At 37.5% G+C, this 27824-nt stretch overlaps 2 protein-coding genes across 2 annotated transcripts; one reads left to right on the top strand and one right to left on the bottom strand.

Moving 5' to 3' along the window:
* The first annotated feature begins 537 nt into the window (after positions 1 to 537).
* LOC107761821 (pentatricopeptide repeat-containing protein At1g20230-like) lies at positions 538 to 3719 on the top strand. Its single transcript, XM_016580110.2, has one exon. It carries the CDS (start codon positions 632 to 634, stop codon positions 2909 to 2911), a length of 2280 nt encoding a protein of 759 aa, XP_016435596.1. The 5' UTR covers positions 538 to 631; the 3' UTR covers positions 2912 to 3719.
* A 3378-nt stretch (positions 3720 to 7097) lies between these two features.
* LOC107761828 (BTB/POZ domain-containing protein At2g13690-like) lies at positions 7098 to 11483 on the bottom strand. Its single transcript, XM_016580116.2, has 2 exons — positions 10490 to 11483; positions 7098 to 8170 (listed from the first exon to the last, which is right to left on the bottom strand). The coding sequence occupies exons 1-2, from the start codon at positions 11198 to 11200 to the stop codon at positions 7235 to 7237; spliced, it is 1647 nt and encodes a 548-aa protein (XP_016435602.1). The 5' UTR covers positions 11201 to 11483; the 3' UTR covers positions 7098 to 7234.
* Positions 11484 to 27824: the final 16341 nt, after the last annotated feature.

Genomic DNA, 27824 nt, shown 5'->3' with positions numbered 1-27824 from the left:
GTATTTATACATCCGATGTAAAACATTATACACTTATATACAAAAATTTAGTTTCGTCTCCTACGAATTTGAACTTACGACAAACATTACCAAATAGCTCAAATTTTAACCACAAATTGAAAATGTCATCCCAAGAAACTGCAGTCATCAATTTAGTAAGAGAGATCACACTCTATTTACTTATTTATGTCTTCAACACGCGTCCTCGCGAGCTTGATTCTTTTTTATGAGCCAAGCATATGAAATTATTTTTGATATTGGGTGTCGATGAGACTCGAGAACCTAATACCTCTGCCTGCTCTGATACCATGTTGAAGTGTGTGACCATCTCATCTAAAAGCATAAAGTGTTAGAGAGATCACACTCTATTTACTTAATTATGTTTTCAACATAAATTAGTTTCTAATATTAATTTTTTAATACTCTGTTAATAGGTAAAAAAAAATTAAATTATATGTATAATAGGTAGTTAAATTACATAAGAAAAAATAATATAAGATTAAAATTGGTTGGTAAAGAACCAAACCTGTACTTCCCTGTAAAAGAAAGAAGTAATGGAAAATAATACTGTAAAAGAAATCTGATATTGGTACTCAGCGGGGAGGACCTTGTTCTGTTCTCACCTAATTCCATGAGTGTCAGGCAAGTTCAAACACTACGCGCATTTGATAACCTTAACAGCAACAGCATCTTAACTCTCATCACAAAATCAACATCTATCTCTCAAACACAACAAGTTCACGCTCATATCCTCAAAACTGGCCATTCTAATGACACCTATTTCACCAACAATCTCCTTTCCCTATACGTCAACTGTCAACGCTTTACCGATGCAGAATCTCTTCTCCACTCGCTTCCTAACCCCAATATCTTCTCTTTCAAAGCCCTCATTCACGCTTCTTCAAAATCCAATCTTTTCAGCTACACACTTGTTTTATTTTCTCGACTTATATCGGCATGTATTTTGCCTGATGTACATATCCTTCCTAGTGCTATTAAGGCTTGTGCTGGATTATCGGCGGTAGAAGTTGGGAAGCAAGTTCATGGGTTTGGTTTAACAACTGGGTTGGCTTTAGATTCGTTTGTTGAAGCTTCTTTGGTTCATATGTACGTGAAATGTAACCAGTTGAAATGTGCACGTAAGATGTTTGATAAAATGCTTGAACCGGATTTGGTTTCTTGGAGTGCTTTAGCTTCCGGTTATGCGAAACGAGGGGATGTTGTTAATGCTAAGTTGGTGTTTGATCAAGCTGGGAAGTTGGGTATTGAGCCGAATCTTGTTTCGTGGAATGGTATGATTGCGGGGTTTAATCAAAGGGGGTGTTATTCGGAGGCGGTTTTGATGTTTCTGAGGATGAATTCAGTAGGGTTTAGTAGTGACGGGACTAGTATTTCTAGCGTTCTTCCTTCTATAGGTGGCTTGGAGGATCTTAAGATGGGTGTTCAAGTTCATTGTTATGTGATTAAAATGGGCCTTGAATGTGATATCTGTATTATCAGCGCGTTAATTGATATGTATGGCAAGTGTAGGTGTACTTTGGAGATGTCACGAGTCTTTGAAGGAGAAGAGGAAATGGATTTGGGTGCTTTTAATGCTTTGGTAGCTGGGCTCTCGCGGAATGGTCTTGTTGATGAGGCTTTCAAAGTATTCAAAAAGTTTAAGCGCAAAGGGACTGAATTGAATGTGGTCTCGTGGACTTCGATGATTGGTTCTTGCTCGCAACATGGCAAAGACCTTGAAGCTCTAGAGATTTTCAGAGAAATGCAGTTGGCTAGGGTGATGCCAAACTCTGTAACAATCTCTTGTTTGCTTCCAGCTTGTGGCAATATTGCAGCACTAGTACACGGAAAGGCAACACATTGCTTCTCTCTGAGAAATTGTTTTTCAGATGATGTCTATGTTGGTAGTGCATTAATAGATATGTATGCCAATTGTGGAAGGATTCAGGTGGCTCGCGTCGTTTTTGATAGGATGTCCATACGTAATTTGGTTTGTTGGAACGCAATGACCAGTGGATATGCAATGCACGGAAAGGCTATGGAAGCTATTGAGATCTTTGAGCTAATGCAAAGGAGTGGGCAGAAACCTGACTTCATTAGTTTCACGAGTGTTTTATCTGCATGCAGCCAAGCAGGCCTTATAGAACAAGGGCAAGATTACTTTTATTCTATGTCTAGAGTTCATGGACTTGAGGCCAGAGTTGAGCACTATGCTTGTATGGTGAGCCTTCTTGGCCGTGCAGGAAAGCTCAAAGAAGCATATAACATGATGTCCACGATGCCAGTTGAACCTGATGCATGTGTGTGGGGTGCTTTATTAAGTTCTTGTAGACTACACCGCAATACGAGTTTGGGTGAGATTGCTGCTTGTAAGCTCTTTGAGCTAGAACCCAAGAATCCTGGAAACTACATCCTACTGTCCAATATTTATGCTTCTAACAATAGATGGAAAGAAGTAGACAGGGTGAGGGACAGGATGAAATATGTGGGTTTGAGTAAAAATCCTGGATGTAGTTGGATTGAAATAAAAAACAAAGTGCACATGTTATTAGCAGGAGATGATTTACATCCTCAAATGCCACAGATTATGGAAAAGTTGCGAAAATTTAGCATGGACATGAAGAATTCAGGTGTTTCACATGATATGGATTTTGTTTTGCAAGATGTTGAAGAACAGGACAAGGAGCTGATCTTGTGTGGACATAGTGAGAAGTTGGCGGTAGTTTTAGGAATTTTGAACACTAATCCTGGGACTCCTCTAAGTGTCATAAAGAACCTTAGAATATGTGGGGACTGCCATTCGTTTATCAAATTCATCTCCAGCTTTGAGGGGAGAGAGATTTATGTTAGAGACGCGAACCGTTTTCATCACTTCAAAGAAGGTGTCTGCTCATGTGGGGATTATTGGTGATTAAGATTTTTAATTTCTCGAGAAGTTCTTCGAGCATTTGATGGCAATCGGAAGCAGGACCTCAGTGAATCCAGTTGTGGGTAGGATGCAACAAAACTAGTTGCATTTGTACAAAATTGGAGCTCAGCAGCCAGCTTTGATCCCAGTGTCTGAATCTAGCAATCCAAGCAGTTATAGTCAGCCTTACCTTTATACTATTCAAATCTCTAATGTCTGAGGTCCTCTTTGTTCATTGCAGATGATGAACCTTGATTCATTGATTAAGTTGAAAAACCTTGGAATCTGTGGGAGCTGCCATGTCTTTATCAAATTCATTTCCTGCTTTGAAGGGTCGGGGATTTTGTTAGAGACCACCTTTTTCATCACTCTTTTGAAGGTATGTGTCCACATGAGGATCCTTCGTGATTGAGTTTTGTAATTCACTACAACAAATCCAATTTAATCCCATAAGTGGGGTCTGGGGAGGGTAGTGTGTACGCAGACCTTACCCCTACCCTATAAAGGTAGAGAGGCTGATTCCGGTAGACCCTTGGCTCAAGGAGTTTTGTAATTCAATGAGGAAGTTATTTGAGCTATGACAGCACCTTGAAGCTGGATCTGTGAATCCAAAATGCAAGAGGACTGTTGCTTTTATGAGAAATTTGAACTTGGCAGCTGTTATTCCAAAGGCTGAATCTAACGTCCAAGCGCTTGTAATCAGCATACCTTTTTTTTCTTGATGAGTACTTGTAATCAGCCATTTTTCATATAGCCATCTTTTTGTTCAGCCTCTGATGCCTAAGAATGTCATATATTCGCCTGTAGTTAATGACCTTGATTATTTCGCACTACTTATTAAGAAAGTTGATAGATTAAATATAAGAGTTAAAACTTTGAGTTTCAGCTTCATTTATAAGTGTAGTGTGCAATAGACAAGGAGTTGAAAGCTAAAATGTCTATTGAATTTGTATCTACTGATTAAGTCCTCTATTCTTCTGTGCTTCATGTGGGGCTTTCCTTCTTAAATATGATTTTCGGGGAAGCACTGTCCGTCCATCCCCCGCGGAGCTGCCTCTTTACTTTTTCCTTTATTTATTTTTTTTTTTTTTTTTATCTTTTTATTTTCTTATGGGGGACTCCCTTTAAAAGAATACAAGGGATTCTAGTAATTAGAACGAATAAAGATAAATAATTTGGAAGTCTTTTAAAAGCTAACCATTCAGTTAGTAAAGTAGTCACAAGTCTCAAAATCAAACAATGAAAGCTTTATCTGCAAAGAACCAAAGTGGAGATAGTGTATGACAGAGCTACACGAAGTGTACTTATCCTGCAAATAAAATGGCAGTTCGGTGCACAAATCATTCCGTATTCATACAGGGTCCGGGAAAAGGCCACATTCGAAGGGATACAAGCATTAGTGGATGCTTCCACGGTTCGAACCCGTGACTTATAGGTCACATGGAGACAAATTTACTATTGCTCCACCGTACACAACTTAACGTGCAAAAACAAAACAAAAAAGAGCTACGAGAAGTGTAGTACATGAAGAATTCTAGCTTTTTGCACGAGCAAATGCACGGAAACTTTAATTTGATACGCTTGGCGAACTGCATGTTAGATGAATTTAAAGTAATGGAACCATGTATCTAGAGAATCTTTTAAATGGAGAGAAAGTAAAAAGATAGCATAACGTCTCAAGTAAAATTACATAATTCAGACCAGTGAATAGAGAAATGAAAACCAGTGAGTAATAAAAATAAGTGCATTTTCACTCTTTAAATTCTTAAAAAAAATCTATTCTTAGTTATTATGTGCTCTTCGCTTAGTTGGTCTCAAACCCAAATATAGAAGGAAGATTGCCATACGTTAACAATCACAACAGTGATATACAAGATTTTAAGACTTTAAGTGATATATGGGTTGGAATTGTGGTGCTTTCAAGACTTTACTTCTTGTACCAAATTAATACCTTATATTATTTTAAAGCATTGTCTCATTGTATATATATATAAATTCTCTAAAAGGATATTGCTTATTTATTTATACATATAAAATGAACTACTTTGCAAAGCGTTGTCGGGGTGTCTCCGCTACTGTATTACAATCATCGTAAAAATAGTCATGATATAATGAGTCCTAACATTGAATTCGTTTAAACGTGCCCACCTAGATGGATATTGTAGAAACATGAAAATTAAGAAGGATATGCAATCGTAAAAGATTATAAACGGCAAAGAATGCAAGTAGCATACATAAATGGTCAAAATAAGAGAAAATAAGCTGACATGGTTATCCATAGACTCACGGGCGGCCCGACGAGTTTTGTGGCCTTTTGGCCAAATTTTACGAGGGGCTTTAACTTTAAAAAATATATATATATTTATTTATTTGAAGTCTATTTTTCTAGCGTTTCTTAGATACAAAGTTATTAATAATTTTTTTTATAATCAATAACTTCAAATAAGTATTTCTTAATTAACAATATAGTTAATCCATTTAATCTTTATTGAGACATTGTTTATCTTAGGTGTGATTTTATCAATTTTAATTTGAAATTTTCTTTCCGCTGAAACGACGAAAACAAGAGTTATTACCATTATTGCATAAGTAATATAGGCATTGGAAAAGAATCAATTTTTTTATTTGACCGAGTGTATCAATTAAACTGTTATCTTCTAATTGTACAGTTTTTCTTAATATTTTTAATTCCCAAAATAAATCTAAACCATCTATATCGAATTGATTATTATGTTTTAAGGAACATTCAAGATTAAAGCAATATTTTTTCAAATTTTCATCATCTAGTGATCTTAACTTTTACCGCTAAATAGAAAACCAAATATATTTTTATATGTTTCGAATTGTTCGAATCTATTTTAAGTGAAAAAAATAGTCTTGTCTACTATGTATAAAGTAATCAATTCAAAAGACTCTTTCAAAGATTTTGAGATTTTATTATCAACATTCTCGCCAAATTGTTACTTCCTATATATCATACGTTTCTTACGAAAATCGGATTCGATATTCATTTCAAGTGTAATTTTCTTGGCAGAAATCATAGCAGTTGCAAATCCTTTTTCTCTATACTTGTTAAAGAAAGAAATCAAATTTTGTCACTTCACATAATATTTTTTAAAACTTATACATAGCCTATTAGGTGTAGCATAAAGTGGAACCCCCGTAAATATGGGGCCTAAAGCAGTTATTTTACTTGCTTTATGGAAGGGCCGCCCTGTTAGTACGAAATAATTATGTTTTTAATAAAACAATACATAATAATAATAATAATAATAATAATAATAATAATAATAATAATAATAATAATAATAATAATAATAATAATAATAATAATAAGGAACGAGATGAGCGATAAATTAATTCAAGACTCGTTCCAATAGGTAAAAGAAATAATAATAGTAATAAAAATATAAGAACGGAGCACAATAAGACAGAAATAATGTTGAGAACATGAGATTATGGTTCGTCATAGATTAAAAAAATGCTGAGATTGTGATTTCGGCGTTGGTCTTATACTTGCATTGGGTACGTACTGATATAAGTATTTTAATTTGGAGAGAAACCTATAAGTTCTTTTAATTAAGAACCTAAGTTTTCGCTACATTTTCTCTAAATACATAGTATAATTTACTCTTTAAAAAAATAAATTTGAATAGAGCGTTTTTTTTTTTTTTCTGTAAAGAAAGTATATTATCTATTTAGAGAAAATGTAGCGAAAACTTCCATTAGTTTCCCCAAAAAGGAAAATTACACTGCTAAGCAGTTTTTAATAACTATTTAAGAAAATGATATCACTTTTTGTTTATTCCATAAATAGTAATTTCTTTTTTACAAAATTAGCACATGTAGAGAAAATGTAGCGAAAACTTTCATTAGTTTCCAAAACCCACTCCACTGCCTTTTTATTATTCACACGCTCTTTCATTAGTTTGCACTACCTATTATATAAATTTAATGTTTTACTTTCTTAACTATGTATTTAGAGAAAAATACTGGAGGAATACTGTCAATTGCAAAAGATGGAGTATTTGGAGTTTGACGTTATCATCAGACTTTATCCTTTCTACAAAATCCACCTTATACTATTATCTGACGTATAACATTATAAGCATCAACCAGTATTAAAGTTAAGTATAATATGTATTTATTCTTTTAAAAAGTAGATATTATGGTAAAAGCGCCATATATACTGAATTGGCATTCCATTCCTTCTCACAACAATTAGTAAATCTACAGTGTTAATCTACATTATTGACTTCCCAAGTGTTTCAGATTGCCCAAGTACAGCACTCCACTAGAAAGAAAACAGGACTAAATAACACCAGTCTACCTAGATTCAGTGGCATGAGTTTCAGACCCTCTCAAGAACGATCGTCGCCACCATATCTGGAATGATTTGCTAAGGTTAGGGCATTCAGTACCATGCTTAGAGAAACACTTGAACCAATCCATAAACAGAATATATTGTTCCTTCAAAGGAAGAGTAAGGAGTGCTTGACCCATGGCTTCCTCCAATGCCTTCATGTCTAGGCCCTTTCTGCATCTCTGTAACCATCCGAAGTCCAAAAGCATCGGCCTAAACCATGTCTGAAGAAGCCCCGACCTTGCTTCAGAGCGACAATGCATTTTCCCTGTGCCCATTGCTATGAATAACATAGCTGTCACCCGGCTAAGCTCGTATCTGACCAATGGAGATGCACATTTATGCATTCCAAGCAACTTGCTTTGATTGGTCCATATCACCACCAAGTCCTCTGCCATCTGGTGATCAAGCAAAATTTCGAGCAGCCAAATGATGTTGTCAACCTGCTTCGATATGCGCTCAATCAAGGGTTTCTCCCCTTTCTTTGCAAATTTATTAGATGGACTGGTACTAGTGGCCTCCTCAAGCAAACAAACAAGTGAACTTATACAAGACTGGCAAATTGCAAATATATCCGCCTTGTTCAAATCAGGGCAGTCCTTTTTGTACACTGAGCTTTTGCACAGGAGACCCCTGACTAAGGATTTTAGCTCGTTTCTGGAATTGGCATCGACACAGGTAGTAACAGACCAAACAAGCTGCTTAGACAAAGTATGTTGGGAATCTGCCATATCTAGTGTGTAGAGTCTGGCCGAGATGTCTCTAGCAGTTTCATGATCAAACTTCATTTTATTAAACAAGCTCCTCAATTTCTCTTCTTCTTCCTCAGTCCAAGGAACAGCTTCAAGGTACTTCAAACACGATAAAACACCCCGGTTGAATTTGATTCCAGCTGATACCTAACATTAACAAGGGATAGCATTAAACAACAAAGACAAAGTTGAAAATAGGAGAGAGAGAAGCCTAGTACTAGCCAAACAACCAGGGGCGGGTTTTATTGTGTGAAAACTAATAGTGAGAGTTAGCTAGACAATGAATACTTTTCCTTTTTTGAAGATGTAAGGTCGAATTTCTCTATTCAGTAAAAGAGGAGCTTTAATATATGTTCGACAATGCTATACCTCTTAAAAGATGATGAAGGAAAAACGCAGATGAACAAAAAGCTTAAACTGGCTACCGGGTCGCCATGTAAAACAAATGGTGGAACAAGGGGCACGGAGACCTAAAGCTCCATAGAGAGAAAGAACAAATTACAAAACAAAGACACCTAGTAGAAGAGGTCCCTCTTTCACATTGAATTCAGTTAGCGATACAAGTAGCAACCTTAAGTCATTCAGCATAGAAATTAGCAGAATGCAAAACATGACGAGAGGACTGATTTGATAGGCATTTAGAAGACTAAAGAAACAAAGGATTCAAATGCATTCTGGGAAGACATACCAACCAAAAGTGTTTATAGGTTTTACTGCCACAAGGCAAAGCTAAATGGCATTACTTTGCAGATATACATTATAACTATTCTTAGAAATTAGAGAAAATTCTTACAAGATTTTTCTCCACATTAAAGAAAAGTTGTATAAGCCTTTGCTTCCACATTTGGAAAAACAAAGATCCATCCACTTCCAATCCTTTTCTTAATTTTTCAATCCTATACGAACAACATTACCAAATTATGCATAGCTAAACAGAGAATAAAATTTTTTTAGAAAATTAACAGAAAATAAAGCTATCTTAGCTTCTATTCCATATCTGTTAATCTTTTTTGAATATCTTACTTTATTCGTACTTTTTAGAAAAGTAACCTTCCTTTGTTTCCTCTTGGGGGGGGGGGGGGGTGAGGTGTTAAAAAGAGCTTGATTTATCCAGTTAGTATACTCCATTTCTTGGTAAATGTTTGTCGAATGAACAGTACACAAACACAAATGAGGCTGCAGTTAACACGACATAAATCAATGATTTTTTAAGATAAATAAGAAGAATTCTTCAGCGAGCAATTATGCAAGAAAACCAACAGTTGTAAATGACAAGCAAGAAGGCGACAATTATGGACAACAGACTTGCTCCACTATTTTGTAAAGCTCTGGCCATTTCAGGCACCTTATTCTGCACATCCTGAAAGCTATGGAACTAAAGATCTTTGTGAGATTTTGAATGGTATGGAAATATCAGGTCGAGTTTGACCGAATGGAGCAAAGAATGCAGCAAAGCAGACATGTTAGGCAGCACTCAGCAGGATCAGATTACATCGTGCAACTGAGGTTGCACCACGTTAAGAGCTTATGTAACTTTTCGTTGGTTAATTAATTATTTTTTCAAGAATAAAGAAGAGATTTACAATAGGATATTACCTATAAGAGAATGCTCACAGGCATACACTTGAATTAAGGAAATAGTCAAACTTCCATTAAGAACACTGAATTAACCTAGTACCAAAACATTAGGATTAGTTTCCGCTAGATCTAGGATTCGGAATGTGGTAGCTCTCTAGTTTCCTTTCGACTGCATTGTTATCGCACATATATTCAATGTTCTAGCTAGCCATTGGAATGTGGAAAACACTGAAGTTTCTTTGCCATATGTAATATACCACGCACACAGGAAAGAAGTTTCAGAAGAACCAGCAGTGCAAGAACTAACCTCTGTAAACTGAACCAACCATGCAATTTCTAATTAGTCGATATGGTTGCTCCAATCTTAGCAGCTAACCTAATTAGTCTTCAAGCATGAAATATAAGATGTCAACTCCACTGCATGTTTTCTTCTCTATTTTAAAAAGCATACGTGATCTTCCATACTCTTAGAATCACCAACGCGATTCTTAATTAGTCTACTGAGTGTGCCTAGTTAGTCTTCAAACAAGAAATGTATGATACCAACTTCTTTCACTTTATCAAAAAGATGCCAACTTCATCACAATTTCTCTACATACTCTTCCCATCGTTCAAAATCATCGGAGAAGTTCAATATTCTCTGAGGAACAAGTAATTCATTCAGGAATCACTATCATTACACCCCTCTCTCTCCCGAAATTAACTACTCTATGTTCACCTGCTAAGTTTGACCACCAAATTATTCATAATCTATTTCCCATTTTGGCAAACAAAACTCAATAAGCCTGATAGCATTTTTATCCTAGTCTAATAATCACGTATTAATGCTTTTCAAAAAAAAAAACATAAGTTAGGGAACTTAAAAATCCTGGATCTTGAGAAGATTACCTCAAGCACATCAATGGCGCGATAAGCACCAATCCTGATAAGTTTCCGGGGAATATCATCCTCAAACATTAGCTCAATCGTCTCGCGAAACACCCCCAAATTCTCCACCTCAGGCACCTCTATCCTACACAACCCCCTCGAGTTTTTCGCAATCAAGTCAGCAAAAACACAACTATTAGTACTAAGAACCTCAGAATTAAGCTCCAATACTAATCCACTCCCATTCTTTCCTTTTAAATTCAACCTCACATCAAAGATCCCCAAATTACAATCATCCCTAACCCCGGGCCCACCACCACTAACTTGCTGCTCGCAATCAACCGGAGTCGGGGATTTAGGAATTTCAGGGAAATTAACCGGGTTAATCGGGTTTAGGGTTTCGTCAATGGAATCAATTGGAGATACCCGACCCGGTGAGAGGATCCGACGCGGGTCGATTCGGGTCACGATGCCGGGTCTGGAGGTGTTTTGAGGTGAATTAGCGAAAGAAGATAAGGTGGAATTGGATGAAGATTTTGTGGCTATTTCTGGTTTTAGTAAAGATTGGTTCTTTTTGGGCAAACCGGCCGGAGTTGGAGTTTGAATTGGGTTTTCCGGGCTGTGTGGTGGAATAGTGAAGGAGCAACACCAAGCACGGCGATGATGATGCGACGGCGGCGGTTCACGGCGGCGATTGTGGGGTTGAGATTTAAGGCGCGTGGAGTCGTGCATTTCGAGAGCAAAAGCTTAAAGACACAGAAAAACAGTATGTGTCTTACAGTGTGTGTGTGTGAGAGAGAGAGAGAGAGAGAGATTGTTAGAGATCAGAGTATGATCCCATATGTACAAATGTGAAAACTTTTACATTTATTGGGAAATGGGAATTGGCAATGTTCTTTCTTAGGGCGAAGAATATTAGGAGGTGGTCAGTGGGTGGTAGGGTGGTGGAGAGGAGATTCTTGAGCTGACGGCAAAAGCAAACAGTATAGATACTGGCAAAGTGAGCTGTGATTGTGAATATTGGGATTTCCTTTTTTACTTTTGTTTCTGTTTTTTAAAATTTTAAAAGAAAGCAAACATTTGGATATTTATTTTGAAAAAAGAAATTTACAGATCCGCTTGATGCCTTTTTGATTTTATTGTGGCCTTGTGGGGAGAAGGTGTATGTAGGGCTGCTTATCGGGCGGATTGAGCGGTTATTTACTTTTAACGGTTTGGCTTATCGGTTATCGGCTTTTAAATGTATTAATCCGCTAGCCATTCGATAAGATATCGGGCGGATTGGTATCGGTTTAGCTCTTATCGGGCAGTTTATCGGATTGTTTGCTGACCGCTGTGACTCAAAATAAAATTCTTATGCTCAGCAGACTACATTCCAGTCTATAGAATATGGCACCTAAGAAGAGAGCTAAATAGAAGAAATATAGAGCTACATTCCAGCGTATTTCCTAGTAGAATCATCTCTGGGGATGAGCCTATTAACAACTTATAACTATCAGAAGAAATAGAAGAGAACACTGGGTATAACACATGACATCAAAATGATCTAATAGTAACTAACTGGAATAGTAAATTATAACTAAATGTCTAATAGTAAATTAGTAATAGATAGAGTACTGGAAGTGGAAGAAGGGTTTTTGATTATTTAATATATATATGGATAAAAATAAATTTTACACACACACACACACACACACACACACACACACACACACACACACACACACACACACACATATATATATATATATATATATATATATATATATATATATATATATATATATATTCTTAACGGGTTAACGGATTATCCGTTAAGAAAATTGAATAATCCGCCCCCAAACCGATAAGCCGTTAATAAAAAAATTTCAATCCGTTCCCCGTCCGTTAAACCATTAAACCGATACCAATAAGCCATTAAGCTTCGGTTTCGGTTCGGTTTTCGGTTTCGGTTCGGTTTTGAACACCCCTAGGCTCAGGTGTGAGTGGGAAGACTATTTTAAAGTAGTATTTTAGAGGACGTGACAAATGAGATATGGGTATGAAGTTGCTAACTTTATATTTTTAATATGTGATTTTTTAGCGCGAATTCAGATTTAATTGGACTTTAATGCTGATATCGGATACCCAGCGAGAAACCAAAATAAGATACTATGACAAATGAGATATTTCTAAGAAACAAAATCCTCTAACAATTAAAATATTTAAATTGAAAAGTTGTAATTGTTCAAAGAGGAACATTCTCTCCAAAAAATGTTAGCTAGGGTGAATTTTTGAAAAAATAAATGCTCCATATACTTGGATTAAAATAAACGTTTGGGAAGTAATGTTTCATAAGTAGCCATTGCAAGCGATCACGCCCAACTCTTGTCCTAAAAAGGATAAGCGGTCGCTGCAAATATAATCCAGTCTAAAAGTCCGGAGTCGAATCCCACAGGGAACTAAGATTTAGCTACAACGCTTTACTATCACTAAGAAAACAAGCTCGAACAATTTCTAAGTTATAAATATTAAGATTCTTATGTCTAACTAATTAACTAACAAATTAAAGTAGTGAATTAATAAATAGGATACTAAGGGGTTGGAGACAAGATTAGAAAAACCTAGAGTTATGATTTTCCCAATTGTCGGAATCCTTCCCGCTACATCTCCTATAATTTTACCTAAGTATTCTCTATTGATCATGAGCACTCGGCTTATCGTAATTCTCTCTCGCAACTACAATAATGTACAAGTCATATTCTCTCGAATTACACTAGCTCGCACTTTTTCACCGCTCACTATGATCACGTCAAAGCTTCGTTATCTCTAATCCAGCTTTTAAACCTATCGTATTGATCTCTCTTATACCTTGGAGTGACGTTATTCGACAACAACCTAAATATGCACTTTTTCTCAAGCAATACATAATAAATAGGTGATGGTAGGCTATAATCTCGTATTTTAGTCGCTTATTGCACTCGAATTACTTTAATTGTTTTGAGCTTTAATTGTTAGTGTTTTGCACTTATTGGATATTGTATGCCTTGTAGGAGCGATTCCGAGTTATGTAGATATTGTGGAATTAATTCGAGCTATTTGGAGCTTTGAAGTCTGAGTAAAAACCCAAGGGAGTAAGCTGGGATCGTGTCCGGGGGTCGAGGATCAATTCTGGGCGTCAAAATTCAAGGAAGAAGCAACTGCTGAAGAAATGCACTAGTGTGACACACTGTACGATGCATTAGTGTAATTTTATGTCAGAAATTTCTAAAGTTCAGAGATTGAGTTTTTTTGGTCTGACAGAAAAAAGCACTAATGCGCCGTGCGACGCATGAAAAGCAATAAGTTTGCAAGTTTTTCTATTTCGGTTAGGAAAGGGAGATTTCGCCTAGGCCCAACCCTACTTGGTATAAATATATGGAAAAATGTTAATTTCTTACTTAGGACACACTTTAGACCTAAGAAGACTATTTCTGAAGGAGAAAAGACGCTGGGAATATTCTTTGGAGGAGAAAATCATTGAGTTCTTCATTCCTTCATCTTTTTTTTTTGTAATTTGTTTATGCAAAATACTTAGAAAGTTGTTACTACGAACATGAGTGGCTAAGCACTCTAGTTTCTAGGGTTGTGGTTGACATGATTATTAACGTTTATTAATTATATCTTCGTTAATTCGGATTATCATCTTATGGTTATTTCTTTAATTCTAGTTTTAACTTGTGAATTGTAGTAGCTACCAATTCACCCTACTATCTATGCTATGCTTGAAAAAGCCGTATTTAGATTAAAGTATAATTAAAGAGAGCTTGTTTCTGAACCCATGGCTCGGGGAATGATTTCACGGTTAGGATAGGAATATACCTAACAGTCTTGCTTAGTTAAAAACCGTATTATATTCGTTCGTGATAGACTCAATACCATAGGAATATATGATTGATATATTGTGGACAAGCGAGTAGTATTGTGGGAACATGCTATTCATATAAACGATCCGGTCAATTAGCAACCATTGATAATCTGGATTAACAAGTGTGATTATTGAACTTAATAGGATTGATAAACCGACCACAACCCTGGAATCTTCATCTCCTCTGAGTAAAATCCAAAACTCCCGTTTGCATCCATGATAAATTAGCTAATTACTTTTTCAATATTTGCAAAAGTAGTTTAGTAGATAAACAACATTGTTGATTATCTTGGATAATTAATTGATTTTAGTTTGCTTAGTTAATGATTCATCTAAATCTCTGTGGGTTGGACATCCGGCTTTGGAGTTACTTTATTACTTGACGGCCACGTATACTTGCGTGCACTTGGGGAACCAACAAGTTTTTGGCGCCGTTGTCGAGGACTTAGTATTGATTGTTTATTTAAGTTAAGCTTTTATTCGTTACTTGTTCAAGTTTTAATTTTTAGTTTGCTTTATTTTTGATAAGGCATGCTCTTCTCTTGAATGCGAAGGAGTAGAAGTGCGAACAACCTCCTTCCTCATAATCCTGAAATAGAAAGAACACTTCACAGGGTAAGGAGGGAAGTCGAAGCCAAAACTAGAATAGAAGGAGAGTTAGGCATCATAGTTCAACCTCAACTACTTAAGATGGCAGGTAATGAAGAGCGAGTAGTGATCGAGGCCGCAAGGCCTAATCTTGCTAATATGATTCAGTATATAGTGAAGCCTGATATCACGGGTCACTTTGAGCTCAAACAGTACATGGTACAGCTGATTCGGTCCACAGGGAAGTATGTGGGTCTATCTCATGAAGATCCGCAACAACACATTCAGATTTTTTTGGAAATTACGGATACTTATAATTATCTGAATGTTTCTAAAGACACGCCCGACTAATGTTGTTTCCCTTTTCACTGCTGGGGGAAGCCAAAGAATAGTTGCAGAAGGAGTCCGCAAACTCGATCCACAATTGGGATGATCTAGCACTAAAATTCTTAATCAAATTTTTTCCCACTAAGAAGACAAAGTCGTTGAGGAGCCAGGTTCTTAGGTTTTAACAACGAGATGGCGAGACTCTTCGTCAAGCTTGGGAAAGATACAAGAAGCTACTCAGAGACTGCCCACATCATTGTCAGACTGATGAGGTATTGGGTCACATTTTCGTTGATGGGTTGGATGAGACATCAAAGATGAATCTTGACTCAGCATGTGGGGGCAGTTACATGGCAAGATCGTATAGTGAAATCCAGATCCTGCTAAATAATTTCACTGCTAATGATAATAATTGGCAAGGATATGGGGAACCACGAAGAGCACATACAACAAGTGTAACTGAGCTTGATGATTTCTCAACCATGAGGGCAGATATAGCGAGATTAGAAAATCAGATGAATAAAATGACAATGCACAAAGCACAACAAATACAGCATGTGCAACAGATGTCTGCTTGCCGCGAGTTATGTGGGAAGGTCACACAAGTGACATATGCCACGTGAATCCTGAATCCATCTACTATGTGGGGCAACAAGCTAGATGGCCGGTGAATCAAAATGCTCAATATGGTAACACATACAATTCGAACGGGAGGAATAATCCTAACTTCTCTTGGGGTGGAAATCAAAATAACATGCCTCAAGCTAATTACAATCAGCCACCTAAACCCCCACAACAAGCAGAAGAGAGTTTGACTGACATGATGAAAAAGCTCTTGATAGACAATCAGAAAGTTATGGCTGAGAATCAATAATTGCGCACAAAGTTCAGAAATCTGGAGAGGCAGTTTGGGAAAATGGCTAACAATCAGAATATTAGACCTGCTGGAGCTCTCCCAAGTGATACAGAGAAAAATCCTCAAGTCAATGCAGTGACGTTGAGAAATGGGAGAGAGTCGGTAGAAGTGCCTAAGAAGAAAAATGAGCTATCTGGGCTCGAAGAAGAAAGAGGGCCAAAACCTGTAGAGGTAGATGGGAGAAACAAAATGGAGTCTGAGCATATATCAGAGAGGGTGCCATCCCATTTTCCTCAAAGATTGAGAAAGAAGAATGATGACCACATGTTTCACAAATTTCTAGATATGCTGAAGCAGATACACTTGAACATCCCTTTGGTGGACATGCTCCGTAATGTCCCAAAATATGCAAAATATATTAAGGATATAGTGGCAAATAAAAGGAGGTTAATTGAGTTTGAGACCGTCGCACTTACTGAGGAGTGCACTTCCAGGATTCAACATAAGCTTCCACAAAATCTTAAAGATCCAGGTAGTTTTACCATCCCTGTAAGGATTGGTGAAATTGATGTGGGTAGAGCCTTGTGTGATATGGGTGCAAGTATCAATCTGATGTCATTGTCAGTGTTCAAACAATTGGTCTTAGGAGCTCCTAGACCCACCACGGTGATGCTACAATTTTTTTTTAGGCAAATTATACTACTAGACATGTTGCCAAGTAGTTATTTTTATTAATAATAAAAGAAAAAAGAAACCTGAGGGGGTATAGTTAGCTGATAGATCTTATGTTTATCCTGAGGGGGTAATTGAGGACGTCTTGCTGCAGATTGGGAAGTTTATTTTCCCTACAGATTTTATCATCCTGGACTATGAGGCTGATGAGTTAGTTCCTATCATCTTGGGACGACCTCTCTTGGCCACTAGAGATGCAATTATCAAAGTCCGAGAATGTAAGATGATCATGAGGGTGGACAATGAAGAAGCAGTCTTCAATGTATATCGAGCCATTCAGTTACCTCATCATTACGAGGACCTGGCCATGATTTCTGTAGTGGAGATAAATGAACGAGTCGTAGAAGCCAAGTGCGTTTAAAGAAGATGCACTAGAAAAGGCATTGATGTTGTTCAATCACTTGGAACTTGAAGAAAAGGTTGAGGAGATTTTACAAATTCTGGATGCATCTTGCGAATACATCAGAGAAAGATCCCAATTTGAGCCTCTGGATCGGCCAATCGGCCCACCCCCTAAACCCTTAGTTGAGGAGGCCCCAAAATTAGAACTTAAACCCTTACCATCTCATCTTCATTATGTATATTTGGGAAGCTCTAACACTCTACTTGTGATTGTTTCTTCTCATTTGTCGAACTTGCAGGAAGAAAAGCTCTTAAGGGTGCCGAGGGAGCACAAGCATGCCATTGGTTGGACAATGTCTGACATAAAGGGTATTAGCCTTGCATTATGCATGCACAAAATACTCATGGAGGAGGGACACAAGCCTATAGTGGAATATCAATGCCGCGTAAATCCAATCATAAAAGAGGTGGTAAGAAAAGAAGTGATTAAGTGGCTCGACGCAATTATATTATTTCCTATCTCAGATAGTAAGTGGGTAAGCCATGTTCAATGTGTACCTAAAAGGGGGGGGGGTATGAATGTTGTAGTGAATGAACAAAATGAATTAATCACAACTAGGACTGTGACTAGTTGGTGAATATGCATAGATTATAGGAAGTTGAATAATGCTATACGAAAAGATCATTTCCCCCTCCCCTTTATTGATCAAATGCTTGACAGGTTAGCCGGACAGGAATACTATTATTTCCTTGACGGCTATTCAGGGTATAATCAGATTGCTATTGCCCCGGAAGATCAAGAAAAGACCACTTTTACATGCCTTTATGGCACTTATGTATTTAAGAGAATGCCATTCGGGTTGTGTAATGCACCTGCGACTTTTCAAAGGTAAATGATGGTTATTTTCACCGATATGGTGGAACGGTTTGTGTATGGATGATTTTTCTGTGTTTGGTCATTCTTTTGATGAATGATTGACCAATCTTGCTAAAGTGCTTGCTAGGTGCGAGGAGACTAATCTGGTACTGAATTGGGAAAAGTGTCATTTTATGGTACGTGAAGGTATAGTGCTGGGGCACAAGGTGTCCAAAGATAGACTGGAAATTGACAAGGCTAAGGTGGAAGCAATTGAAAAGTTGCCACCACCAATTTCAGTGAAAGGAGTTAGGAGTTTTCTTGGACATGCAGGTTTCTATCACCGATTTGTAAAGGATTTCTCAAAAATTTCCTCTCCTTTGTGCAGGTTGTTAGAGAAGGATATGTTGTTCAAGTTTGACGATGCTTGTCTGAAAGCATTCGAGGAGCTGAAAAAGAAGTTAGTGAGTGCACCAATCATAGTGGCTCCTGACTAGAACGAGCTATTTGAGATGATGTGTGATGCTAGTGATGGTGCAATTGGGGTCGTATTGGACTAGAGGAGGAGCAAAATATTTCACTCCATTTACTACGCAAGCAAAACTCTCACTCCTATTGAAATAAATTATACTGTGACAGAAAAGGAGTTGATTACTCTAGTGTGGGCGTTTGATAAATTTGGGGCCTATTTGGTTGGCACCAAAGTCATCGTCTACACAGACCATGCAGCCATCAGGTATTTGTTCGAAAAGAAAGATGCTAAACCAAGTCTAATCCGTTGGGTTTTACTCTTGCAGGAAATTGACTTGGAGATCCGAGACCGCAAAGGAATAGAGAATCAAGTGGCTGATCACTTGTCCAGGTTAGCAACTCGGAATCATGCAACTGAGGGAGATGTCATCAAGGAAACCTTCCCGGATGAGCAATTGTTGGCCGTTACTGCTGAGGAGGTGCCATGATATGCATATTTTGTAAACTATCTGGCAAGTGGAGAAATGCCACCTGATCTTGAACCTCATGCTAAAAAGAAGTTCTTGCGAGATGTGAGATCATATGTGTGGGATGAGCCATTTCTGTTTAAATCTTGTACCGATAGGTTAATGAGAAGATGTGTGCCCGAATCTGAAATAAATACTATCTTACATGACTATTATGCGTCGCCTTATGGTGGTCATCATGCGGGTGACAAAACGGCATCCAAGGTGTTGCAATCGGGTTTCTATTGGCCTAAGTTGCTTAAAGATGCCCATGAGTTCGTGAGGAGGTGTGATAAGTTCCAGAGAACAGGAACAATTATGAAAAGGCATGAGATGCCATTGCATGGTATTATGGAGGTTAAAATTTTTGATGTGCGAGGAATTGATTTTATGGGTCCGTTTCTCTCATCCAATGGGTGTAAGTACATTTCGGTGGCCGTTGACTATGTGCCGAAGTGGGCGGAGGCCATTGCTCTTCCTACCAATGATGCCAAGGTTGTGGTCAACTTTGTGAAAAAGCATATTTTTACGAGGTTCGGCACTCCGAGAGTGATAATAAGTGATGGGGGCACCCATTTCTGTAACAAGCTATTGGACAATATCTTAGAGAAATACGGGGTCAAACATAAGGTTGCGACCGCTTACCATCCTCAGATTAGTGGACAAGTTGAAGTGTCAAATAGAGAGATAAAGCAGATTCTGAAGAAGACGATTAGTGCAAGTAGGAAAGATTGGGCTGCAAAGTTTGATGATGCTCTATGGGCATACCGAACCGCCTACAAAACTCCAATCGGAACCTCCCCTTACAAGGTGGTTTATTGAAAGGCATGCCATTTACCGGTGGAACTTGAGCACAAGGCCTATTGGGCGATAAAGAAGATGAACTTTGATGCAGAATTAGCGGGTGAAAAATAGTTGATGCAATTGAATGAGCTTGATGAGTTTTGCTTGCACGCGCATGAGAATGCCAAGTTATATAAGGAAAAGACCAAGTGTTGGCATGATAAGCATATCCACCATCGCGAGTTCGAACAGGGCCAATGGTTCTCTTGTTCAATTCGAGGTTGGGACTCTTTCCGGAGAAGCTCAAATCAAGATGGTCGGGCCCGTTTGAGGTAGTGAGAGTCACTCCACATGGTGCAATTGAGCTGCACATCGTAGGTGGCAAGAGAACGTTCTTAGTGAACGGACAAAGAGTAAAACACTATTATGGAGGTGACTTTGATCGTTAGAAGTCGAAGGTGTTACTTGCCAATGATTAGACGAGATTCTGTGTCATGCCGCAACATTAAATCAGACGCTTGTTGGGAGGCAACCCAGCTTTACTGCTTTCTTTTATTTTTATTATATTATTTTTATAGTGTCTGTTTTTATTTTCTAGGATTATAAGCATAGGAAGCAAAGCCATTGGAAGAGTGCAAAAGCGAGTTAGATGGTGAGAACTAAGTGTGGGGTAGGGGAAGTCTGAGTACCCCATGAGCCGCTATTGCTTCGGCCTTTCAGGAGTTTCTTGTCCACCCTCGTTATTGTTTTGCTTTATTTGTGCATTGGGGATACTGCACTCCTTTAAGTGGGGGGTGGGAGATTTAGTAGTAGTATGTTAGACAAATGTTAACTTCTTATTTTGATTTTAGCTTCTTGTTTTTATTTTCGTAGTTGTGTAGTATTTTAGTAGCTTCTAAGAAAAATCATAAAAAAAGGTAGAAAAATTGGACTTTTCCCGACGATGGATCTCCTAGACTGTTTTCTTGAGGGATTTAAGTCGAAAGAAAAAGGACAAAAAGATTTTCTTTTGTAAGTAGTGTAGTAATTACCCCTTGGTTTTTATTTGTGCCGCGGTTCTTTTCCAAGGGTTTTGTTTGAACCGGGTGTAGTTAGTTTTATTTTTTTAGGAGTAGCATCCCTTGTGCTGTGATTGGAATTTAAGCAATATCTCTTGACTTTGTTATGCCTTGAGAATAGTGAGTACTTTGGTTGTGACACTTAGGCTTAGTTTTTTTTGACTCTTGTATCAGTACCTTAAATTGTATGATCTTAATTTTGCCTAACTGCTTTGACTAGAGTGTCTAGATGAGTCCAATCCTGAGTGAATTATGTGCCAGATGTGTGTGTGAGGTTTTTGTGTATTCTGTGCATTGCATTTGATGCCTAGAACTTGCCCTGTGTGTTTGCAAAGTGAATTAGTAGTCTTGGTTAGTCTAGGAAGTGATATAGGCATTTCTTTGTTGAGCCAGTTATATACTTTTACCCACCTAATTGTTATGTATCGTAGTTAACTTGTTTGAGCCTGTAATCCTGTTTCTTTGACAACCACATTACAAGCCTTACCCATTTATTTGAATTGACCATTTATTTGAACCTTGTACCTATTGTGAGCACTTGAATTTGTTATGAACTTTGTCAAAGTTAAACTGTGGGATGTTGGTTTGGCTTTTGAGTGAAATTATTGAAATAAGGAGAAAAATGCATTATCTTGGAAAAGTAAGAGCCACTTGAATTGAAAAAGAAAAGAATTTTTTTTAGTTGTATTGTTGTGCAAATATTTCTTGATAAGTGGTAACTCTTGATGTAATTGTGCTTAATGAAGTAGGGAGTTGATGTATATTGATATGAAGGTGGAGTTTGGTTTGACATAATTGTGGGGGTTTTAATGGTAAATGGTATGTATTAAAAGTGCTTAGGGAGGTGTAGTCACTCTTATATCTAAATGTATCCTACCCGTCCTGCAGCCTACATTACAACCAAATAAAGTCCTACTTGATCCTTGACTGAATGAACTCAATTAGTAGAGTAGTACACTACGGGCAAGCCTATGGTGCATTTTTTCTGGCATATGAATGTTGTTTCTGAGAGAGAGAATTCTTTCTATCTTGAGTTCGTGATTGTTCTTAAACTTTATTGTGTATGGAACTACTCTCTATTGTTGTGTGAGGGCACTTGATTCATGAAGGAAAGGTAATGTCATTGACCTCTGTGTTAGAGTAAGTGAGCGGGTTGTGAAAAATACGTGGTGCTTGTGAGTCAAATCTTGAGGCGAGGATGTTACATTAAAGTACTTAATCTATTTTAAATATTCTTGGTGTGATGAGTTATGAGAGTTGTTTAAAAGGGTCGTATTTTTGTAAAGTGTAGTTTGACTGCTCGAGGACGAGAAATGGTTTAAGTGTGGGGTGGTGATGGTAGGCTATAATCTCGTATTTTAGTCGCTTATTGTACTCTAATTCGCTATACTTTAATTGTGTTTGATCTTTAATTGTTAGTATTTTGCACTTATTGGGTCTTTTATGCCTTGTAGGAGCGATTCCGAGTTATGTAGATGTTGTGGAACTAATTCGAGCTATTTGGAACTTTGAAGTCTGAGTAAAAGCCCAAGAGAGTAAGCCGGGATCGTATTCGGGGGTCGAAGATCGATTATGGACATCAAAATTCAAGGAAGAAGCAACTGTTGAGGAAATGCACTAGTGTGACGCACAGTGCGACACATTAGTGTAATTTTATGTCAGAAATTTTCAAAGTTCAGAGACTATTTTTTTTTTGGTCTGACAGGAAAAAGCACTAATGCGACGCACGGTGCGATGCATGAAAAGCAATAAGTTTGCAAGTTTTCCTATTTCGTCTAGGAAAAGGAGATTTCATCTAAACCCAACCTTACTTGGTATAAATACATGAAAAACGTTAATTTCTAACTTGGGACACACTTTAGACCTAATTTTTGAAGGAGAGAAGACGTTGGGAACATTCTTTGGAGGAGAAATTCATCGAGTTCTTCATTCCTTCATCTTTTTTTTGTAATTTGTTTATGCAAAATACTTGAAAAGTTGTTACTACGAATATGAGTGGCTAAACACGCTAGTTTCTAGGGTCGTGGTTGACATGATTAACATTTATTAATTACATCTACATTAATTCGGATTAACATCTTATGGTTATTTCTTTAATTCTAGTTTTAACTTGTGAATTGTAGTAGCTACTAACTCACCCTGCTATCTATGTCATGTTTGGGAAAGCCGTGTTTAGATTAGAGTAGAATTAAAGAGAGCTTGTTTCTGAACTCGTGGCTCGGGGAACAATTTTGCAGTTAGGATAGGAATATACCTAACAGTCTTGCTTAGTTAAAAACCGTATTATATTCATCTATGATAGACTCAATACCATAGGAATATAGAATTGATATATTGTGGACAAGCAAGTAGTATTGTGGGAACATGCTATTCATATAAACGATCCGGTAAATTAGCAATCAATGATAATCATTAACAAGTGTGGTTATTGAACTTAATAGGGTTGATAAACCGATCACAACCCTGGAATCTTAATCTCCTCTGAGTAAAATCCAAAACACCCGTTTGCATCCCTAATAAATTAGCTAATTACTTGTTCAATATTTGCAAAAGTAGTTTAATAGATAAACAACATTGTTGATTATCTTGGACAGTTAATTAATTTTAGTTTGTTTAGTTAACGATTCATCTAAGTCTCTGTGGGTTCGATATCCGACATTCGAGTCACTTTATTACTTGACGGCCACGTATACTTGCGTGTACTTGGGGAACTAACAAGTTTTTAAACACGTAGTTGAACAAGTAGGAATATTTAAAAGCAAAATTATATTAAAACGTAACAGGAATTCATCGTTCAATAGGTTTCATCAAACCCTATATGAGAAAGTTTAGCTACTCATAACCATACTAACAATCATGATAATAATTGAAAGCATTAAAATATAGATTAAGGAAGAACAGAAGAGAAAACTCTTGTGATTCATTGCTTCCAAGTGTCCCGTAGCCTTTTGCCTCTCCAATAGTGTCCTCTCCTCTAAAACCCAAGTTTAGGAGGTATTTATAAGGTAGGGTTCGAAGTCTACACATCCAAAAATAATGAGAAAATAAAATTGGCTCAGATAACATCATCGGCGCGAGGCACTTTCAGTGGTACCAATATTTGTGCGCGAGGCACTGTGAGGGGCACCAACATTTCTGCGCGAGGCACTGTTAGGGGCGCCAATGTTTCTGCTTGAGGCACTGTCTGGGGCGCCAATGTTTCTACGCGAGGCACTGTTTGGGGCGCCAATGACAGTGCCCTAGACAATGCCTTGCACTGTCTATGGCCATTTTGAGGCACTGTGTATTGCTCCATTTTGAGGCTCTTAGGTACCATTTCGTGCAACTTTTCTCCAATTCATGTCCAAGCATTTCTACACGTAAAATAAGCTCTATTAAGCATAATTGTCGCACAAATTAGCATCCAAACAACAAGCAAGTAGGGTAAATAACGTCAAAATATATGGAATTATAGTACGACATCAACACCCCACACTTAAATGTGTCTCGCCCTAGAGTAAACCAACCAAACACTTCCTCTTCAAGAACCCAACAAGTCACATATTCACAACACACTACACATATGACCATGGTTGATAGTAATAATTAAGCTCTAGCATATGCGGTCAAAATACACTTCCCATACTCATGCCTAATTTCAAAACATCCAACCCAGGAACAACATGATTATAACAATCCTAGCCTCGAAAACTAACTCAATGTCACAATGCACCCGTGGCTTGATAATCTAACAAAGAGGTCTAATAATGTTACCTATCCTTTGTGAAACCATGTTCCCTCACAATAGAACAAAGAGTAAGCAGTCCGCACATCCAAATCACCTGATCGAATATATTTTAAGAACTCGTACATATGAAGAAAAATTACTCACTCTCTCAAAGAAGTCACATGCACGCAAAAGGTATCATAAGCTTGCCCATTATGTAAACCTCTACTAATGTTGGCCCACTCGGTCTGAAATCAATTAGGACTTTATTATGGTTGTAATGTGGGTTAAGGGACGGGTAGGATATATTTAGGATATAATGGCTAACCCTCCTAAGCACTTTAACACATCATGCATTCAACTTTAAGCGCAAAATTCCTTCAATCCACTTCAACCACCACAAGATAGCTCACCCCAGGATATTTTCCTTCTTCTTTACACACTGCTTCAGATTACACCCACTAGCAAAAATAAGAAACCTTTATTTATTTCTTTGTTCCTTCTTTTCCTTTTTACCTTGCCGCTAGTGGATTTTTATTTAAAGCACAAGTGCACTTTTCTTCCTTCTATTGGTTCCACTCAAAAGCTACCCCAAGTTTCCTCATTACTTCTTTTCAATTCAAGTGTTTTAAGAGGTTTAAGGATCTAAATGATTCACTTAAGAATAAACTGGGATAGGCTTATAATGCAGATACCAAAAGAAAGACTTATAGGCTTAAAAGGGTAACTAGGGATGACTTTATTTGTGATAGACAACAAAACTCAAAAAGATCAAAGAAAGCCTAACATCACTTTTCAAACCGAGCAACACCTAGGATTTCGATTCAATTCATATTTCGGGCAAGTTCTAGACTCAGAAGCAATAACATGGACTATGCAAAGGCTTCACTTCACACATGGCACATGACTCCCTAAGGATGGTTTCATTCGGACTCTAAATCAAACACGTATTCACACAGCCAAGAGATATATTAAGCATAAAGCACAAAGTGAACACAAGTCAAGTAACCGAGACATATGAGTTATACCACATGCTATTCATTTTTACCAAGATATCATCATATATTTAAAACTAAGGGAAGGTGAAACACATGCCAGAACCTAAGTATACAACCATCAAATAAGTCAAAGGATGCAAATCACACCAGTTCTTCTCCTTTATTTCCTACATACTACTCTAAAAGTAAAAATAAAAAAATAAAAATTAAAACTACTACACAGTTCAAGTTACATCCCATGGAAAAGAACCGAGACACTAAGAAAAATCACGGGGGATTATTACTACCTTAGGAAAATAAAAGAGATATTTTTGTATTTTTTTTCTAATTTTTTTGTATTTATTATATAGATTTAAATCCCTCAAGAACACTATCTAGGAGATCCATCGTTGGGAAAAGCCCAAAATTTTTTTCTAAAAAGAAAATTATCAATTAAACTAACACAACTAAATTAGCATAGAACGTCACTGAGACAATCTCCTTACCACACACTTAAAATTGTGCATTGTCCCCAATGCACAAGATAAATAATAAGAGGGTAAAAGAAACTCCTTGGTAGGCCAAAGGCCGAAGCACTAGCATCGCATGGGGTACTCAGACTTTTCCTGGGTATTTTCCTTTGTGTGGGCACCCCACACTTAGTTCTAACCATATGACTTGTTGTTGCGTCCTTCCAATAGCTATGCTTCTCATGCTCATAAAAAAATCAAAAACGACACTACAAAAATAATACAATAAGAAAATAATTTAAAAAAACTAAAAATAAAAGAAAGCAGTAAAGTTGGATTGCCTCCCAACAAGCTCCTGATTTAACATCGCGGGACGACGTGAACCACTTTCTGCCTCCATCGCGAGCTTATGAATTGAACCCCAAGTTTTGATTCAAGCTTATGATTATTCTCCTGGGGCGGTATAAATTTTTGTGAGCCAAAAATTAAGTAAACTCTCATGCACCTATTGGCTCTCGACCGATGGGTGTCACCTTGCCTAGACGACCTTGAAAGTTTCAAAATATAAGGCTCATCTATCTCTTCCCTTGACTCATTTTTATGCTCATAAGGATCAATTCTCATTTCACCATCCGAAGATAATGTAGAGAAGTGTTTGGAATGAGGTCCGACACAGTCAAATACCTGAACTTCAAGATTTTCAACCTCCTCGACCCAAATTGTCACGACCCAAAATCCACTGTAGGTCGTGATGGCGCTTAACACTACCGTCAGGCAAGCCAACAGTGATTGATCAATTTAATTACTCATTCTAGTACTTTTAAATCATAATTTTTATTAATTAAATAGTATGAGATAGAATTACACGAATTACAATAACGAACAACCCGTAGGAACCCCCAAAACTCGGTGTCATAAGTGCATGAGCATCGACAAGAAAATATAATAAAATACAACATCTGTCTGGAATACAATTTAGACAGGAGGATATAAATAGCTCTGATGGAGACTCTACAGGCTACAGATCGTAACATGAAATGCAGCTCATGGTAAAGTCCCTACAATAGCCACGTCTCTGCGCCCAAAAGACCACCATACATATGTTACCTGCACAATAAGTGCAGCAAGTGTAGCACGAGTACGTAAATAAATGCGTACCCAGTAAGTATTTAGCCTAACTCTAGAGAAATAGTAATGAGGGGTCGACATCAACACTTAGTAGTGGTCCAATAAGACAGATACAGTAGAAATAAACAGATGTGAGTGAGGGGAAATAAACGAAATAACAAGTATGAATACGTGGTAAAATTCTCCTCTCAGCAATAACTCAAACTCAGCTAGTAATTACCTCCTCAATCGGAGTATATATAATGGACCTCACCAGATAGGTCGCCATAGTTCAAATCAAGAAAACTCGTAGATATACTGCCTTCTTATCAATTATTATGCATGATTTCATAAGAATATTTTATAGAAATGTCGAGGCGTACGACCCGATCCATCATGATATTTCCGAACCATAGATACATATATTATATTGTCGAAGCGAACGGCTCGCTTCCGTTAGAGTATGGTACATAATCCTGCCGAGGCATACGACCCGATCCATCATAATGTGTGCACTGTCGAGGGTCAAACAGCACGAACTATAGATGTATCTTACCTGTCGAGGCGAATGGCCCAATCCCATTAGAATACGAAGCTTTGACAGGTCCTCGACCCCATTCACAAATAGTCGTGTGAGTTATAGGTTTTAAGGGAACTTTTCGATGAGAACGCATAACGTGAGAGAATTTTG

This window comes from Nicotiana tabacum, chromosome 13, assembly GCF_000715075.1.
Source record: "Nicotiana tabacum cultivar K326 chromosome 13, ASM71507v2, whole genome shotgun sequence".
Taxonomy (NCBI): domain Eukaryota; kingdom Viridiplantae; phylum Streptophyta; class Magnoliopsida; order Solanales; family Solanaceae; genus Nicotiana; species Nicotiana tabacum.
This window is presented reverse-complemented; position numbering and strand designations above follow the sequence as displayed.